Source organism: Triticum urartu, chromosome 6A (genome assembly GCF_056163025.1).
Source record: "Triticum urartu cultivar PI428250 chromosome 6A, HENAU_Tu73, whole genome shotgun sequence".
NCBI classification, from domain to species: Eukaryota; Viridiplantae; Streptophyta; class Magnoliopsida; order Poales; family Poaceae; genus Triticum; species Triticum urartu.
Window position 1 is genome coordinate 174,994,692 of NC_141878.1, and position 18,150 is coordinate 175,012,841.

Genomic DNA, 18,150 nt, shown 5'->3' on the forward strand with positions numbered 1-18,150 from the left:
CTACGTCTCGTAGGATCCGTGGGCCTTCTACGTCTCGTAGGACCCATGGGCCTTCTATGTTTCGTAGGATCCATGGGCCGCCGACTCATTTATGGGTCTTGTACGGGCCTTTAATGGGCCGTAGACGGGCCTTTAATGGAAATCGTATGTTTTATGGGCTGACCATAACGGGCCGTTAATAGGCCGTATTTGGTGATGCTATGAAAATGTCCCAACAGACTAACGGTCCACAAAGGGGCCGACTATAACGACGGGCTAAATTTGGCCCACAAGCAGAAAATGACAGTAATGGGCCGTAAGTAACCGAATGCTGCAAATGAGCCCAAGAATAAATGGGCCCTCAGAAGGCCGAAAGTTAACTTGGGCTGGAAAGGGCCCAACGGAATAACAGGCCGTTAATGGGTATAAAGTGATACAATGTTCATTACGGGCCAGTTTCACCACGGGCCGTTAATGGGTGTAAAGTAATACACTGTTCATTACGGGCCAGTTTCAGCACGGGCCGCTAATGGGCCAAGAGTTACAAAGGGCCTCATATGGGCCGAAAGACGTCATGGGCTATACATGGGCCAGAAGTGAAAATGGGCTAGAATCATATTGGATGGCCCAGATGATGCTACTAGGCCTAATTCGGATAGGGCGTAACGGGTCTTGGGTTAGCAGGCTGTAAATGGGCTATATGCGAACATGTCGTTAACAGGCTTTCCACAGGCCGGCCCGCCAGCTTTTGACCAAGTCAAACGTGCCGGCCTTTTTACGGGAATGGGCCACTATTGGGTCGTGCCACGTGTCGACGTATCATAGGCGCCTTCTGTCCAGTGAGTGGATGACATCTGCCCCAACAATGAGCCGACACGTGTTTCCTCTAGCCAATGATGATTTTACACATGGAAAATCCCCATTGGTCGGGGCTGTTAACGGGTTATCGGATCCAAAACCCGACCCGATAGTTTAACGGCGTTCCGTTATGGTGGATGCCAAGTGTCGGTCACCCTTGACGAAAGCACTTCTGTGACGTGCGATTTATCGTCATGGAAGTGGACACTTCCGTGATGATAATTTTGGTAATGTCATGGAACACTTCTACGACAGCACAGGTATGACTATCTTGATTCTGTCATAAATTTGTCATGGATGTACATGCATGACAAAAAATGCGACCTACTATGACAAACACGTATCATCACAGAAGTGTATTTTTTTTGTAGTGGGACGACGACCTCGACCTCGGCGCCGCCGTCGGCCTCGCCTCCCTCGCCTCGTCCATCATGACGACCGCCCCCTCCGGCAAAGGCAAGCCTCGTGTCCCACGCAAGACCACCGCCGCGCCTAAGCCAAAGAAGGTGCTGACGCCCGAACACTGGGCAAGGGAGTCGGCCAAGAGGAAGGGTCGGAGGCACGCCGCGGACGCGAGGGTTGAAGCCGTCGCGACTGCCGCCGTTGCCACCGCCGCGCAGCAGGAGGTTACCAACGTCCGCGTCGCGGCGGCAACGAGGGAGGCGTTGTACATGCTAGGGTTAAACCCTAGCCAGCACGGCCTCGTCAATGCCACCGTCGCCGCGGTCAGCACCGGCTCATCAGCGTTCCCTCGTATGGTGTTGCCCGACTCGCCCGCGCGTCGGCTTGCACCCCGATGCCTGGCTTCCACTTGTACTCGCATGCCTCCCGCCTCTTCGGGGAGTGCTCGCCCGACGTGAGCATGGTGGCACCTTCCACGCCCGCGCCCGCGCCCCTCGACCTCAACGCCACACCGGTGGCCGGTGGCTCGTCATCCGGAGGCGCGAGGAAACACGCACGGCAGATGCCGGCCGGCGTTCCCTCAGACGCCCGCAACCTGTTCGAGGGAATGTTGTCCGCCGTCGACAAGGACTACATGCAGAACCTCAGCTCCGAGGGCGGTGCGCCGGCCGCTGGCTACGATCCCGATGAGACACAAAGCCAGGACGGCCGTGGGGCGTTCACGGTGGCCGCTGGCTATGATCCCGATCAGGCAGCCTTCATGCGTGATCAGGTCGGCATGGACCTTGACGGCTTCCCACTTGACCACGAGTTTCCGGACGACTACGTGCAAGAGGAAGAGGACGAGTGCGACATCAAAGTGGATCCTTTATTCGAGGACGAGCTCGCCAACCAAGCCACCGATCTGAAGCCGAAGCGCAAGAGCAAGCGCACGAAGGCATACACGGCGGCTGAGGACAAACTTCTTTGCGAGTGTTGGCGAGACATTGGACAAGACCCCAAGACGGGCGCCGAACAAAAGCATTCAACCTTTTGGATTCGTGTCCACCAGGATTTTCATGAGCGCAAGAAGTTTCCGCCTTACCAAATTGTGAGCATGCGCGGGTGGGTGTCCATTTCGAAGCGATGGAGGATGATCCAACAAGAGTGCAACAAGTTTTGTGCCACTCTTGAGAGCGTCAAGGCCCGCTCCGTGAGCAAGCCAAGATGCTAGAGATCGAGGCCGCCAACGCAAGACCAAGGCGAAAGAAGTGGCTCTCGCGAGCATGATGACCGGGGTAGAGATCATGAAGGTGGATCTCAACACCGTGTCGCCAAGGAAGAGGCCGTGGTTCGAGAAGATGCAGGCCGACATGTTCAAGTTCACCGACGAGTGATCTCGTGGCTGCGAGCGCCTTCCTTTTTTGTATGCCGGCTTGTGTGCTGGCATGACCACGGGGCCGCGATGGCGTGGTCGAACTCAAGTATCACCTCATTTTTGTGTGCTGGCATGTGTGCCGGCCCCTGGCGAGTGCGCCAGCGCGAACTGTGTGGTGATATTTTTTTAAGCCGGCAATGTATGCTGGCGCTGGCATGGTGCCGGCATGAGACATGGCCGCTGGCATGACCTATGCGTCGCGGGCCTTTTTAAAAAATTAAGTGCGGACATGAAAATGGGTCGGCGCATTGGCGGACGTTCGACCCAAATGCAAAACAGAGTGGGCACCGGGCGGGCGGCCGACCCAAACGGACAAAAAGCGGACAAATGTGTCGTTCGTTTGGGTCGGCCCTTGTAGTTGCTCTTATCATCTAGAATGGACGCACTGTAGGACTTTCGTTCTTCAAAATACTGTAGCAGACCAAAAATGGTACTGTGCAACTGGGCCAGACAGTGTAGCCACCGAGAGGGGTATTATAGCTAAAACATTTTTCCATTTTCAAATATTTTTTGAAAACATGTTCATTTTTAAAAATATGAAATGTTATTCAAAATTTAAAATTCTTTTGGAACACAATTTTTTTCAAATTTGCTAACCTTTTTTTATTAAAATACTTTGATTTTGTGATTTTTTTTAAATTTTAGGTACATTTTCCTGAGAGTGCAGACATTTTTTTTCAAAAAGTCCAAAAGTCAAATTTGTGAAAAAATTCTTGAGAATGTGAACAACTTTGAAAATTTCTGAACATGTCTTTAAAATGGAAACACTTTCCCTAATTTGCGAGCATTATACAAAAAACACAAACATTTTTTCAAGTTTATGAATATTTTTTCCAAATTTACTACTCCCTCCGTCCCATAATATAAGAACGTTTTTCAAGTAATTGTGCTTGGAAAATGTTCTTATATAATGGGACAGAGGGGGAACATTTGTTAAAACATTTCTTATTTTCTAGGGCCTAAGCATTTTTTCTTTTCATTTTATGTTAATTTATTTTAATACTATTGAAATTGATTATTCTTTGTGACTTTGTTTCAAAAATTCAAAAAAATGGCATAACAGAAAATGTTCTTGTTTTCAAATATTGTTTACAATTCGGAAATTTGTTCTGAAAATTCATAAAACGTTCTAATTTTTTATTTTTTGCTCAAAAATTTAAGAAATTTATGTGTTTTGAAAAAGTAGATATTTTTTATAGAAGTACGTGGTTTGTAATTTTTGTTCAAAATTTTCAACATTTTTTGGTAAATTGTTAATAATTTTGGAAAAGGTGTTCAAGTTTGTAAAACTTTCATGCATACTTTGAAATTCCAAAATTGTTGACAAATTTCAAGAAATTGTCAGGACAAAAGAAAATGTTCATGTTGATTGATAATGATGGAAATTACAAATACCTCATTTAAACTAGTGTTTTTTTACGACTATGCATAAATGACCCAACTTTTGGAAATATTAGGACATGCCCCAACTTTTGCAAGCAAGTAGGCATATGCCCATTTTAGCTGTCCATGCCTGGTTTGAATGAATTCTGACATCGTATGCACATTGTGACACGTTCTATCGTTAATTGGCTTTCATCGAGAAAACTCCAGAAAATGAGAAACTTGGCAAAAACCCAAACAATTTGGCATGGTGCCTTGAATTGCTCATACATGGCCATGAAAAAATGAGGCCAATTAAGGAATGTCGAGAAATGAGGTGCTCCCAAACAGATCCTTCTAGCCTATCCGAACACTCTTCATTGAATATGGTATTTCTTTGGCAATATTACAACTGACCCAATTTTTGCAAGCAAGTGGGCATGTCCATGTGAGGCATCCATGTCTGGTCTGAATGACTTCCGACACGTATGCACGTTGAAAAAAATTGGGGTCACTGCAAGGATATTGAGAAACAACATGCTCGCAGAAGGAGCTTTCTGTCCCTCTCTCACCCTCCATGAACACATTTCGTTCAACATGGTCTATTTTGTATATCCTTGAAATGATCCCAAATTTTTGCCACAAGGTGGGCATGCCCCTCATAGGCATCCATGGCATGTTTGAACAATTTCCGTCGCCGTATGCAAATTGCGACACGTCCAGCCTTTTTCCGCGTTTTCTGACTAAGAAAACTCCAGAAAAATACAAAACTTGTCGAAAACCAAAACAACTTGTCATGGTGCCTTGAATTGGTCATACAAGGTCATGAAAAAAATTAGGGCCATTTTAAGGATGTCAAACAATAACATGCTCTTAGACGGACCCTTCTGGCCAACCTGAACACCCTTCGTTGAGCATGGTGTTTTTGTGGATATTCTTGATATTACCCCAACTTTTACCACTAGGTGGACATGCCAATGGTAGGCATCCATGTTAGGTTTAAACGACTTCCGACACGGTATGCAAGTTGCAACACGTCTAGCCATTTATCGGCTTTTTTTTGGCCGAGAAAACTCTAGAAAATGCAAAACTTGTCGAAAACCCAACCAACTTGGCTTCGTGCCTTGAATTGGCCATACAAGGCCATAAAAAAATTGGGGCCATGGATGCCTACCTTGGGCATGTCACCTGCTGGAAAAAGTTGGGGTCATTTCAAGAATGTCCAAAAAAACATCATGTTCAATGTAGCGTGCCCGTGTAGGCACCCATGCAAGGTTTGAAGGAAAAAGTATTTAAAATCATAATTTATATAGGTACATAAAACTATCATTTTAAGTTTTTAACATAACTAATAAATACAAAATGATAAAATCAAAAACAGAGTTAAATTCATAACTAATAATTATTTAAAGGAAAAAAGAATTTAAATTCATGATTTTAAAACAGTTACTTAAAACTGTTATTTTGGTATTTCAAATTGAACAAGTTTCAAAAAGAATAATAAAGTTTAATAAGGCGAAAAATAAATTAATGAAAAAAGATAAAAAGAACTCAGCCTTGCCCAACTAAGCGACGACATCGCTCCTGTCGGGCGCCTATTGGAATTTGTTCAGAAATTCAAAAATGTTCCCATCTTCAAAATCGAATGTTCACAAATTAAAAATGTTTGGGAAAATTTAGAACATTTTTTTATTTCAATTTTTTGTTCACATTTCTGAAAAATATTTTGAAATTTAATTTTTTGTTCGTGTTCTCCAAAAGTGTTTGTTTTCACAATTTTGTTCGTCCTTTTGAAAAAATTATACGCACATTGATATTCTGAACAATTTTTGGAAGGCACAAGCATTTGTTTTGAAATTACCTTACAATTTTCGAAAATGCGAATATTTTTAATTTATGAACAAATTTGAAAAGAACAAACTTATTGAAATTTTGAACAGCATTTTGAAAGCGTGAGTATTTTTTGAAAAAGAAGGAAGAAACGTAACCGGAAAACATATAACCGAAAATAAACAAATAAACAGAAACTATGGAAAAAATAGCGCTTCACAAAGTGTTCCTAAAATCTTTTTAAAATTCCCAGCTTATCCGTTACTTAAAGTGTCTAGTGTTACATCGTTCACTAAAGGCATGCTGTTGCACTGATTGTATACGCACTTTATTATGTTGGGCGTCACGGGATCGATTCCCATGTTGCGCCGTATATACGTTAAAAGTAGGTACAAATTGTCCAAAGTCGAAATTGCCCTTTATACTTTTTAAGGGGATTGTACCGAAGCAGGTCTCGAAACAGAAATCGAATATAGTAGTTCTGAACGGCACAGACATGAAATAAAATCCACGATAACCCAACATAGTTAGTTCAAACTCGATGCTAAACATAGATAGGTAGGAATGGCCTGGCAAGCATTGCTTACTCCTCCTCGGCCAAGGCATTGGCACGTGTTGTGGCAGCGCCGTTCTCAGGGCCCCAATGGCGACAGGAGGGCTCGACGTGGCGCCTCAGAGGCGGTGATGGCATTGCAATTGGCTCTCCAGCATGGAGCGGTTGGGTTTACTGATACAGACTTTGATCGCCAAAGATGAGTATGATGAGAGAGAATTTTTAGGCCATGTCCTAAAGAAAACAGGGGCAGCAAACAGGACATGTAATGCAAGCCGTTGGGGCATTTTCTTTTTTGGGCACTTTGACACTTCGTAGGGATTGGACATGAGTTTACCAACTCTGTTGGAGATGCTCTTACATCATTATCTCACGTATCAATTTTAACATGCTTATTGTACATCTTTTGTTTTCAAGGAGTAGGATACTATATTTCAAAACACAGAATACATACATTGAAGTAGTTTCTTCAAATCATTCATGGAGATTTTCAAGGGCTGTTAACACGCTTAGTGAAGACATTTTGGCTCCTGGAACTTAGCACAACTCGTTGTCTGTCTCAAGGACCAGGCCCACTTGTTTCCGATGATCCAGCACGCTCCACCATGATATCATAGAGTTGTCGGCCGTTCTGTGTTGTGAAATGAATTAAACCCAGTATGTAAGAATGAAGCTGTTGAGCTTATGGTTAACGAGTGGACTTACGAAAATCACTGGGAAGAAATGAATTTGGCCTTCGGGTTTTGTTTGGGTCTCTTTGAAGTAAACTAGGATAGGAAATTGCGGCCACCATAGTTCCCAGTTCACAAATGTTGAGTACCTATGCAATGTGTGCAATGTTAGAAAATACCGTAAAGCTTTTACCATCATAAGATAGATTAACTGGACAAGACAGTACAATCCTTGGTACAGAGCATATGAAGTATGCTTACTTCCAACGGTTCTTGCCACCAACAAACACGTTTTCGCCTGACTCCTGCAGCTGATTGCCCACTTTCACTTCCTATATAATACAAACTTATGAAGTTTGAGATGTGAAACATGTATAGTACCATCTGCAACAACTGAGTATTGAAAGAATGAAATCCTTATGTTATGGAAAGGAGAAGCATCATTCAAGAAGAAATATTAATGCTTCAGCTAGTAAGACCCAACGCGATATCCAACAAGTGACTAGTAGAATGGCAACTTGTGCATAACAGATTTACTTAGCTTTGTTGTGAGCATTTTCCAAACTTACAACCAACAATTTTATACATGTTTTGTGCATATTCCTCTCACATAGACAAAGTGCACTAACCAGGGAATCATCATCAAAGACGAACCTAACTCTAGTAGTCTGCAAAAAAAAAAAAGTGAACACATCAGTCTCAGCATGAACATAGAAATAAATCATACCTAAGAAATGACCAGGATAAGTTAGTTTCTCTGATTTATCAGTAACATCGGCCCTCGCTTTTAGAGCAGCATGAATAGCAAATGCTGGCAGTGGTTCCTTTCAGAGGAATATGTTAGGACGAAAAATCAGTGTCAATCTGATGATGGTGGAGCTCAATATGTTCTCAGTGAATAACCCGATTTGAGCTGAAATGAGGCTACTTATAGATTTGAGTGTTTTTTCGAGAACTGTGATATGGATGATCCATGACTTTACACTGTTTAGTTACATATGCACTGTGGAGACAAAAAACTCGTAGAATATAGTACAATCGTACATGTTTTTCAGCTATAACTCAAACAGATAGTCTAAAAGCAGAGACCTGAAACAAGAGAAGCAGCCCCAGTAGGCCTACAGGTGCAGCGGCAAGAAGATTGTCTGCATATGCAAACACACCAGATATCCCTGTATTTCGACAAAATAGTGGTTATATATCTTCTTTTAGTTTGACATAGAATTACATTTCCAGAGAACAGAGATGTTCTATATACTTACTACCTCCAGAGCTCACCAAGTATAGCGATGGGTAACCGATAGTCTGGGTCCGGGACGACCGTTTCTCTGGTGGTCTTCTTCGCGGTCTTTCTCCCAAACTGCGAAGAAGGGGAGGACAACACAGGTTACCAGATTGATGCAAATAGAAGATTGAAAGTAGAGTACACTACGGAGGTAGTACTTCACAAAGATGTTTGTGAGCTAACCAGAGATACTATTGGTGTGCTTCGGTGTTGCTTCCGGCCCTGTCTCCTCATACCAGCAAAATGCCCCTTGCATGGTAGATTTGCAGTGCTCCATGATGGACCAGCTGAAACCACATGTCTAGCTGAAGATGTATAAAAGGAAAAAAAAGGTCATGTCACTGGATGTGCTTTACATTGGACTGCCTTCATTCATTCAGGAAGCACATATGCAAGACATGAACTAATGTTTTTTTCTGCAGCGAAATTAACAAACATTTCTACTCGATTCCAATTTACTGCGAGTTCAGATGAGCAGCATGTGCCCAAGAAACACAGGGCCTATCCAAACCCTATCCAGCCTAACCAAGCAGAAGCCACCGCTTTGAGCTCGGAATCACTACGCGGGCAGAGGTGCTACGCTGGACGGCAAGAACTTCAGTGAGAGGGGAGTCATCGGAGGTAGGTGGGTACCTCTGGGCGGAGTGGCGAGGAAGAGGGGAGAAGATAACGAGAGAGTGGTCGCCATGGCTGCTGCTCCTCTCCTCTCCGCCGCTCGCTCGCTTCCTCCTTTCCTCTCGTCGTCTGGGGGCGGCCCTGAATCGTCACGGATGCAAGCGCGCATGGTGCCCAGGGCCCGAGAGGCCCAGGCTAATTCGGTGGGCCGGCTCTTAGGTGGGCTACAGAAGAAGTACGTCAGGTACCGCTGTTGGGCTTCACCCAAAACGACAGTTTTTCCTCGAAAAAAAAACACCCAAAACGACAGTTTTGTGTAGACACGTGGCGTTCGCTGCTGATCATCTTGGGGAGCAAGCCTAGAGTTTTTCCGTCCCCGTTCGGTTGGCTAACCGATTTTAAAATATACTCTCTCCGTTTAGTTGACTCTAAATTTTCTGATTTCGACCCCGCAGCTTCCACGTCTCTACACAAATACTACTAGTATAACCAAGCCCTAAAAGAAAATTCACGTGGTCATATGCCTGGTTAGGGCGGCCTAACCTTTGTTTGGTGGCAAAAGGTGCATTGAATAATATACTCTTCTATGCTAGGCTTTTCATCGTCGACCCTTAGTACAATATGGAATGTGGATGCAGGTCTTGGAAAACTAGTCACACATGAATGATACATCACACCCGGAAGTGTCAAAGACGCTTCTGTTCACGAGAGGTCGACGATGACACACACAAATACATTTTGTTCGGTGAGAGAAGGGGAGTTATTGAATCTGTCCACGAGAAGAAATAAAAATAAAAATAGAATGCAAAATAGACATTCCCGGTCCCGATACGTGCGGAGGAGTGCAAAATAGACATTCCCGGGGGGCTCGGAGCGGAAGGACAGGAAAAAGAGCCGGCGCTTTATTAGTGGAAGGCAACTCCAAATTGCTGGCTCCCGTCCCTCTCCGAGCATTCGCCGCTTCCCCCCCGACCCTCTCGATCCGCCCACCTTCCCCTTCCCCTTCCCCACGCGTAAGCCTCCCTGAACTCTGAAACTTCCCTGTCGAATTCGCCGCGTCCCTCCGCGCGTTTGATCTGCCAGTTGCTTCTGATCCATCCGCCGCGCCGCAGCGACTTGCAATCGCGGCTCTCTTGATTTTTTTTTTCGAATTTACGTACGGCCATTAGGAATCCCGCGAGGTGCTCCGTTCTTTTTCTGTGTTTTTCTCTGATGGATGCTGGAATTTTGGATCGGCGCCGTTTCCGCGCGATTTTCCGTTGTTGTTTTCGGTTCTGGAGGAATCTAGGAGCCAATGCTACGATGTGTTTTCTGGGCGTGCTCGTGGTCGCTGTGATTTTTTTTATCTGCTGGATTTTTGGTTGGTTCGGTGGAGCCCTAGGGTCTGATTAAACCATCTTGTTCGTGCTCTGTGCAGCTGTGGTAGCCGCGTGCTCCGGCCATGGCGTTCTTCCGGGGCCTCGCCGCGGTCTCGAGGCTGCGATCCCGTATGGTGAGTCAATCCGTCAGAACCCGCGGGTTGCATCGGGTGGGGATGCACCCTGTAAGCGTTTGTTAATGCTGATTTTTTTGTTGTTGTTGCCAGGGGCAGGATGCCACCACGCTTGGTGGTGTGAGATGGCTGCAGATGCAGAGCGCTTCCGATCTCGTAAGACAACAATCTTCCTGTTCTGTTCTGCGCTTGAATTTGTATGGGATACTGTGATTGGAAACTGCTGGTCGCTGTTTGATGGCTGGATTTTTTGAGAGGGGGATTTTTATTTTTTCTGAACATGACGCTGACGTGTTTCTGAAAATGCAGGATCTTAGGTCCCAGCTGCAGGAAATGATTCCGGAGCAACAGGTTTGTGGCTCACTCGTGCATTCTCTTGTAAAGTTGGAAAGTACTCGTGGTATCTGATTCCTTATCTTCTCTTTTTACCAACCCCTGTTATTTGCTCAACCAGTGTTAACCCTGTCAGTTCATGTGATTCTGTGTCACAGCATGCTTAGTTTCTGCTCCCAAATAGTGTAGAACACCATTTATTCGCAAATGCCATGGTGTAACATGCTAGCAAATAATAATTGTTGCAAACTAGTAGCATTTAATACCTTAACGCCTTTAAGGAACAAATTTACCTTGGTTCAAATATATTATGCCTGCGCTGCACTAGATTGTGTTACCTTCCTACAACAACAACAACAACAAAGCCTTTAGTCCCAAACAAGTTGGGGTAGGCTAGAGGTGAAACCCATAAGATCTCGCAACCAACTCATGGCTCTGGCACATGGATAGCAAGCTTCCACGCACCCCTGTCCATAGCTAGCTCTTTGGTGATACTCCAATCCTCCAGGTCTCTCTTAACGGACTCCTCCCATGTCAAATTCGGTCTACCCCGCCCTCTCTTGACATTCTCCGCACGCTTTAGCCGTCCGCTATGCACAGGAGCTTCTGGAGGCCTGCGCTGAATATGCCCAAACCATCTCAGACAATGTTGGACAAGCTTCTCCTCAATTGGTGCTACCCCAACTCTATCTCGTATATCATCATTCCGGACTCGATCCTTCCTCGTGTGGCCACACATCCATCTCAACATACGCATCTCCGCCACACCTAACTGTTGAACATGTCGCCTTTTAGTCGGCCAACACTCCGCGCCATACAACATTGCGGATTGAACCGCCGTCCTGTAGAACTTGCCTTTTAGCTTTTGTGGCACTCTCTTGTCACAGAGAATGCCAGAAGCTTGGCGCCACTTCATCCATCCGGCTTTGATTCGATGGTTCACATCTTCATCAATACCCCCATCCTCCTGCAACATTGACCCCAAATACCGAAAGGTGTCCTTCAGAGGTACCACCTGGCCATCAAGGCTAACCTCCTCCTCCTCACACCCAGTAGTACTGAAACCGCACATCATGTACTCGGTTTTAGTTCTACTAAGCCTAAACCCTTTTGATTCCAAGGTTTGTCTCCATAACTTAACTTCCTATTTACCCCTGTCCGACTATCGTCAACTAGCACCACATCGTCCGCAAAGAGCATACACCATGGGATATCTCCTTGTATATCCCTTGTGACCTCATCCATCACCAATGCAAAAAAATAAGGGCTCAAAGCTGACCCCTGATGCAGTCCTATCTTAATCGGGAAGTCATCGGTGTTGACCTCACTCGTTTGAACACTTGTCACAACATTATCATACATGTCCTTGATGAGTGTAATGTACTTTGCTGGGACTTTGTGTTTCTCCAAGGCCCACCACATGACATTCCGCGGTATCTTATCATAGGCCTTCTCCAAGTCAATGAACACCATATGCAAGTCCTGATATGAAAATAAATTAGAAGATTAGCCAATTACGCTCTTAGTATTATTAGTTTCACAAAGTTCAGTTTTGCACTTGAGTTTAAAGAAACAGAATCAGAATATTCAGAGCATGTGTTGGAGAGGTGCTACTTGGATTCGTCCGTCTTCGCCGCTCTAACCACTTGTTTTTATGAAAGAATAATTCTGTCGGTTCAAAGTTATTTCATGTTGATTGCATTTTGTTACAGGACCGCTTGAAGAAACTAAAGTCAGAGCATGGAAAGGTCCAGCTTGGAAACATAACTGTGGACATGGTATGCATTTAGTAACATTTTTCTTTAAAAACTCTGTTTCTATGCCCGGCCTAATTCTGAACAATGCTTCGTCTTTCTCCAGGTCCTTGGTGGGATGAGAGGGATGACTGGAATGCTCTGGGAAACATCTTTACTTGACCCGGAGGAGGTGTCCTTTTATTGCTCTCCTTTGTAGTGCCATGGGTGCTATAATAAGACAAATTAAATATTAGCTTGTATATCTAGGAATTTTCTGTGGGTTAGAAAATATATTATTTGATTATCTTGAGATCTCCAGTCAAGTTTCTGTGCCGAACCTGAGCTTAATCTATCACTGTATGCTGCAATATGTATCACTTTCCAGAATTGACTATAGCACAAACTTGATTAATTCGTCATACATCAACTTGCTTGACTACAAGAGCATAATCCTTTATGATTTATATTTGAGCATGCCTCCCTCATTGCAGAGTTTTGATAGAATTAGTTCTTAGTTTGGTTTGAGATATTTAATTTTATGCATCACTGTATATCTCTGTTGATGCCTGTAATTTATGTGCTTTCTATTCAGGGTATTCGATTTAGAGGTCTCTCTATTCCAGAGTGCCAGAAAGTACTGCCGGCTGCAGTTAAAGATGGAGAACCTTTACCTGAGGGTCTCCTTTGGCTTCTTTTGACCGGAAAGGTTTGACTTGTTATGAAACATGTACCCCTTTTTAGTTTAGTGGTCTATGAAAATAGCTCCTTCGAAAATAGGAGGTATAATCTGTTCATTGATGTAGTAGATGACATAACGTCTTGGTTGACTTTCCTGTTATACATGGGACTTCGTCTATTTTGAGTGTGCCATGTTCTCCCTCTATTTTGTAAACTTTTAAGTGTTTAGCGTGCGCTGATTGGTCATTGCTTGTTTCAGGTGCCAACCAAGGAGCAAGTTGATGCTCTATCAAAGGAGTTGCTTAGCCGTTCGACTGTTCCAGGTCCCTTGTCACCCCTGCTCAGTATCAGTGTTGTAGAGTTCATATGTAGTCATAGATGACCAGAAAGATTAGGAAGTCATGTTGCTATCAAATAGTCAAGTTTTATTATCTGAGTACACATAAACATCATCCTGAATTTCTGGTATAGTATAGCTTAATGGGAAAAGCTGAGGGGGAACTTCCACTTTCTTTGTGAATCTGTATGTAAGCTGTTGCTAACTCTTTTGATGTTTGGTAGTAGTTTGAAAGTGTAAGCTGTTATTAACTCCACTGAAATTTAGCAGTCGAAAGTTAGTATACAAGACATTCATTTGTTCCAGATCCATTGATGTTCTGCATTGACAACTTGTGTTTTCCTTGGATAGAATAACTTGGATTTTTGTTACTCAATCTTGAAATTTTGGTTTTGAGTTTCTTGAATATATTCAATTTCACAATTTTTGTGGCAGGGACACTGACACACTGTTCTGTAAAGTTGCATTGCTTATAAATATTTGCTCTGTTTCTCAATTGTGATATCCTCTCATGCGGCTTATTTGACTTGCATGCAGGTTATGTCTATAAGGCGATAGATGCTCTCCCTGTTACTGCTCATCCAATGACACAGTTTACCACAGGAGTGATGGCACTCCAAGTAAGCCCTTTGTATTTTATGTTATTGTTAATTATCACTGTTCTGAAATGAAGAACACATTGCATTGGGTGTACTGAGTTGTGAGGTGCCATTAGAAAGAAATAAGAATCAAAACTACAGAAGGTGTGCGGAATTCTTTTAGACCCCCCAAGTGAGTTAATTTGGTCTGTTCTATTTTAACACTATTTCAGGTTGAGAGTGAATTTCAAAAGGCTTACGACAAGGGAATGCCCAAAACAAAGTATGCTTGAGCTCTAATGCCTTGAAATTTGTTCATCTGCTCAATGGTGATCTTGCATGTCATTTATGGTGTTCTTTTTTTTGCATAGGTTCTGGGAGCCTACATACGAAGATTGCTTAAATTTGATTGCTCGGCTTCCACAAGTGGCTTCATATGTTTACCGGAGGTAGCTTTTCTTCTATCAGATGCACTGTATTGTACTCCCTCTGTAAACAAATATAAGAGCGTTTAGATCACTAAAGTAGTGATTTAAACGCTCTTATATTTGTTTACAGAGGGAGTACTACACTAACTGGAGCATGTTATTGCTCAATTAAGATTTTTCCTAATTAGTACACTTGGTATTATTTTTTGTGCTGCAATTGAAATAATCCTATTGCTCTGGTTTTCTGAAGGATTTTCAAGGATGGGAAAGCTATTGCAGCTGATAATACACTGGACTACGCAGCGAATTTTTCACACATGCTTGGTTTTGATGACCCAAAAATGCTGGAGTTGATGCGCCTATACATAACAATTCACACGTAATTTCGTCGATCCTTGTTTATGTTTCTATATTTATCTCTGAAGGATGTACGTTGATTTTCCCTCATACTACTACCTGTTTTCTTTCAGTGATCATGAAGGCGGGAATGTCAGTGCTCATACAGGGCATCTGGTAATATTTTCTTCCTTCCATCGATCTTGAATTTTTTCTTGTTAGTGTTCCCACCATTGTCTTGAACTGCCAAAGCATGACTGCTGGCTACAGTACGGAAATATGATTTGGCTGCATCATTGTGTGTATCGTATATACACTACAGTTTGGCATGCACTGTTGCATCATACATCACTGCTGCTTGAATGTGTTTGTGATTTATCAACCATGACGCATGTCTGATAAAGTAGTTATCATGGTTCCTAGACAAACACTTGTGACCAGAGAGGGCCGCTTCACCAATTGTAGGATAACCATAGTAGTGTTGTACTAGCAACTAGGAGTATAATTGGAAGCAATGGTTTAAATTCAGTTCTTCGCAAAGTTGTGGTATTGACGGATCTGCTGATGGCACCCTTACTCCTTCTAAATGCATAGTCATGGTTAAAAGTATATGTTTATTTCTTCTGGATTATGTGTTGTTCCTCTAGAAAAAAATATGTGTATTTTGAGGCAATGAAAATTTATGATCTGTGTGTCTTGTAGAGGCATTGGAAAACAAAATACATTGTCGTAATATGTTAGCTTAAAGGAGATCATCTAAAGAGAAGGGTGGAATTGATCTCCCTCTTTTTGAAGTATAGTTCTAAATGTAAATAGTATAAGTTTGCCTCCAAACTTGTAGTGGATCAAGTTGTAGCCTACTTGAAGTGTAGCAGCTTTATAATCTGCTAATTTAGAGACTGTTTTTGCTGTTCCATATAGGGCTTTTCAATTCTCTGTGTTGCTGTTTATGTTCCTACTAGCTTAGTGTGCTTTGGTTGTTTTACTTGTTTCTATTTATATCCTCTACGCGCACTGAGCTGTTGTTTATCCAGAACTAACGGTATTTATTCGATCACAGGTTGGAAGTGCTCTGTCAGATCCCTACCTTTCTTTTGCAGCGGCACTAAACGGTTTGGCTGGGCCACTGCACGGCCTGGCTAATCAGGTACACTTGATTTTATGTGTAGTGGATGTTCTCTGCTATATCATGCTCAACTTGTGCTTGCTAAATGGATCTACTGGAACAAATTGTCCGTAATAAATTCATATTAACAAATTGCAAAACTCCTTGTAGCGGTGCTATTTACCCACTTCCTTTTGCATATGATGTTAAGAAGAAGAAAACACAAGTTCCTGTTATTTTAAAATGGTGTATTTACTGTTTGGATGTGCATGAACTGACAATAGTCACCATATACTGCAGGAAGTGTTGCTATGGATCAAATCTGTAATGGAAGAAACCGGGAGTAACATTACAACCGACCAGCTTAAGGAATATGTATGGAAGACACTGAAGAGTGGAAAGGTAGCTTATCTCAAAACGAGTTACATCTATTCAATGAGCAAACACTATTGTTTATGAGTTTATGGGAAGTTTGCACTGCTAAACTATTCCAGTTGAATGCTGAACAATAGATCTAGGATAGTTGCCTTCTATTGGATCCTCCTTTCTCCTGGGCTGGTTATGAAAATGATTTTTCTCTGTTGATCTTTCTTTGTTTATTTTACTTTTCTTCATTTGAACTTAAAAATAAAGGTCTAAATTACTTCCGGTTGCGTTCATAGGTTGTTCCTGGCTATGGTCATGGAGTTCTTCGTAATACAGATCCACGATACTCGTGCCAAAGGGAGTTTGCGTTGAAATATTTACCAGAGGACCCACTTTTCCAACTGGTTAGTTAAAAGCCTTGATCTAACTGCATGGTCTCTCTTCAGTTCAACAGTCTCAGTGGGATATATTATTGTTCCCTTTCAGGTCTCCAAGTTGTATGAAGTTGTACCTCCGATCCTCACCGAGTTAGGCAAGGTAATGAGTTTCCAGATTAATCACAATTACTCCTTTAATTTCAGCTTTCTAGGTATGGACACAATCTTTCTTCTATGCATTTTCAGGTGAAAAACCCATGGCCCAATGTTGATGCTCACAGTGGAGTGTTGCTCAACCACTTCGGATTAACTGAAGCACGGTATATTAATTTCTCTCGCTTAAATTATCAATTCACCAGACATATGTTTAACGTACAGTACAATAGAAAATCTAGTTCAGCATTAGTAACGGGTATGCCTTGTCTGATCTTTAGGTATTACACTGTCTTGTTCGGTGTCTCAAGGAGCATAGGAATTGGATCTCAGGTTTGCCCTCCCCTTCAATTTCCAGATGTTTCTTTGTTTGGTTATCCATCTGCTAATCTTGATCAATTATTTGTTACACAGCTCATCTGGGACCGTGCCCTTGGCCTACCGCTTGAAAGACCGAAGAGTGTCACCATGGAGTGGCTGGAAAACCACTGCAAGAAGGTTGCGGCTTGAAGCTACACCAGTTCTTCGTCTTACAACTCGAGTTGCCTTTGATGTTAATAATTCGACGACATAAATTAGGCACATTTAGCCTCATTTCCCCATCTTTTTCCTGTCCAATAACTGGAGCAAGAGGGGCTCCCAGACGGTAGAATTTTGTACCCAAGTCGAACAATCTGTCAAACCTGGCATGAAAGAGTAGGACACGATGCTTGGGCTTTGTGTCGCTCGGCAACGTTTTTGTACTTTATGTTTTTCGAGTTTTGAACCACACCAGTTAGGGAATACGGCAGAATAATCTGACATTTCTACTGAGGTGTTTGTATTTGTGAGTTATACCATGCAATTACGTTTTGTGTGCTGTGTGTATATCACATGAGGGCTCCTTTGATCCACAGGGTTTGGGAAGCGTCGGAATAGGAAATGTATAGGAATAGGATATACTGTCCACTGAAATCCTACGTCGGGTAGCAAAACAGAGGATTTTTTTCCCATGAAGTCCAACCTCATGCTTGTTTTTCTGCTTGTTTTTCTGTGGAAATGAACTAAGAAGTTCATATATGATTGGTTTCTGAGGAATGCAATCCTGCGAATCAAACAACATTTTAAGGGAAAATTCCAGAGGGTGTTGATCTTGTAAAATTTCTATGCAAATCCTGTAAATCAAATGAGGCCTCCCAAAATGATGCTAGATGTGCTTCTCAATTTGCTATGAGCACTTATTCAAAATTCAATTGAAAAGAAAACAGAATTCAGAAAAG

At 42.9% G+C, this 18,150-nt stretch overlaps 3 protein-coding genes across 5 annotated transcripts; 2 read left to right on the forward strand and 1 right to left on the reverse strand.

Moving 5' to 3' along the window:
- Nucleotides 1–1,633: 1,633 nt before the first annotated feature.
- On the forward strand, nucleotides 1,634–2,452 carry LOC147964632 (uncharacterized). The gene has a single exon (XM_087530072.1). The coding sequence runs from the start codon at nucleotides 1,634–1,636 to the stop codon at nucleotides 2,450–2,452; it is 819 nt and encodes a 272-aa protein (XP_087386198.1).
- Nucleotides 2,453–6,718: 4,266 nt separating this feature from the next.
- LOC125517597 (uncharacterized) lies at nucleotides 6,719–9,179 on the reverse strand. 3 transcript variants are annotated; one of them, XM_048682804.2, is made up of 8 exons: nucleotides 8,991–9,179; nucleotides 8,541–8,662; nucleotides 8,351–8,432; nucleotides 8,162–8,244; nucleotides 7,702–7,740; nucleotides 7,334–7,404; nucleotides 7,107–7,221; nucleotides 6,719–7,032 (listed from the first exon to the last, which is right to left on the reverse strand). In XM_048682804.2, the coding sequence occupies exons 1-8, from the start codon at nucleotides 9,139–9,141 to the stop codon at nucleotides 6,961–6,963; spliced, it is 735 nt and encodes a 244-aa protein (XP_048538761.1). In that variant the 5' UTR covers nucleotides 9,142–9,179; the 3' UTR covers nucleotides 6,719–6,960. The 3 variants fall into 3 exon arrangements, with proteins under 3 accessions (XP_048538761.1, XP_048538762.1, XP_048538763.1); XM_048682805.2 differs by lacking the exon at nucleotides 7,702–7,740; XM_048682806.2 differs by lacking the exon at nucleotides 7,702–7,740 and having other exon boundaries at nucleotides 8,338–8,432.
- A 656-nt stretch (nucleotides 9,180–9,835) lies between these two features.
- On the forward strand, nucleotides 9,836–17,758 carry LOC125517598 (citrate synthase 4, mitochondrial). Its single transcript, XM_048682807.2, has 20 exons — nucleotides 9,836–9,985; nucleotides 10,390–10,464; nucleotides 10,558–10,620; nucleotides 10,774–10,815; nucleotides 12,510–12,575; nucleotides 12,658–12,723; nucleotides 13,126–13,239; nucleotides 13,471–13,534; nucleotides 14,086–14,168; nucleotides 14,360–14,409; nucleotides 14,498–14,575; nucleotides 14,805–14,933; nucleotides 15,025–15,067; nucleotides 15,951–16,037; nucleotides 16,296–16,397; nucleotides 16,658–16,765; nucleotides 16,848–16,898; nucleotides 16,985–17,058; nucleotides 17,173–17,224; nucleotides 17,306–17,758. The coding sequence occupies exons 2-20, from the start codon at nucleotides 10,414–10,416 to the stop codon at nucleotides 17,399–17,401; spliced, it is 1,419 nt and encodes a 472-aa protein (XP_048538764.1). The 5' UTR covers nucleotides 9,836–9,985; nucleotides 10,390–10,413; the 3' UTR covers nucleotides 17,402–17,758.
- The last annotated feature ends 392 nt before the right edge of the window (nucleotides 17,759–18,150 follow it).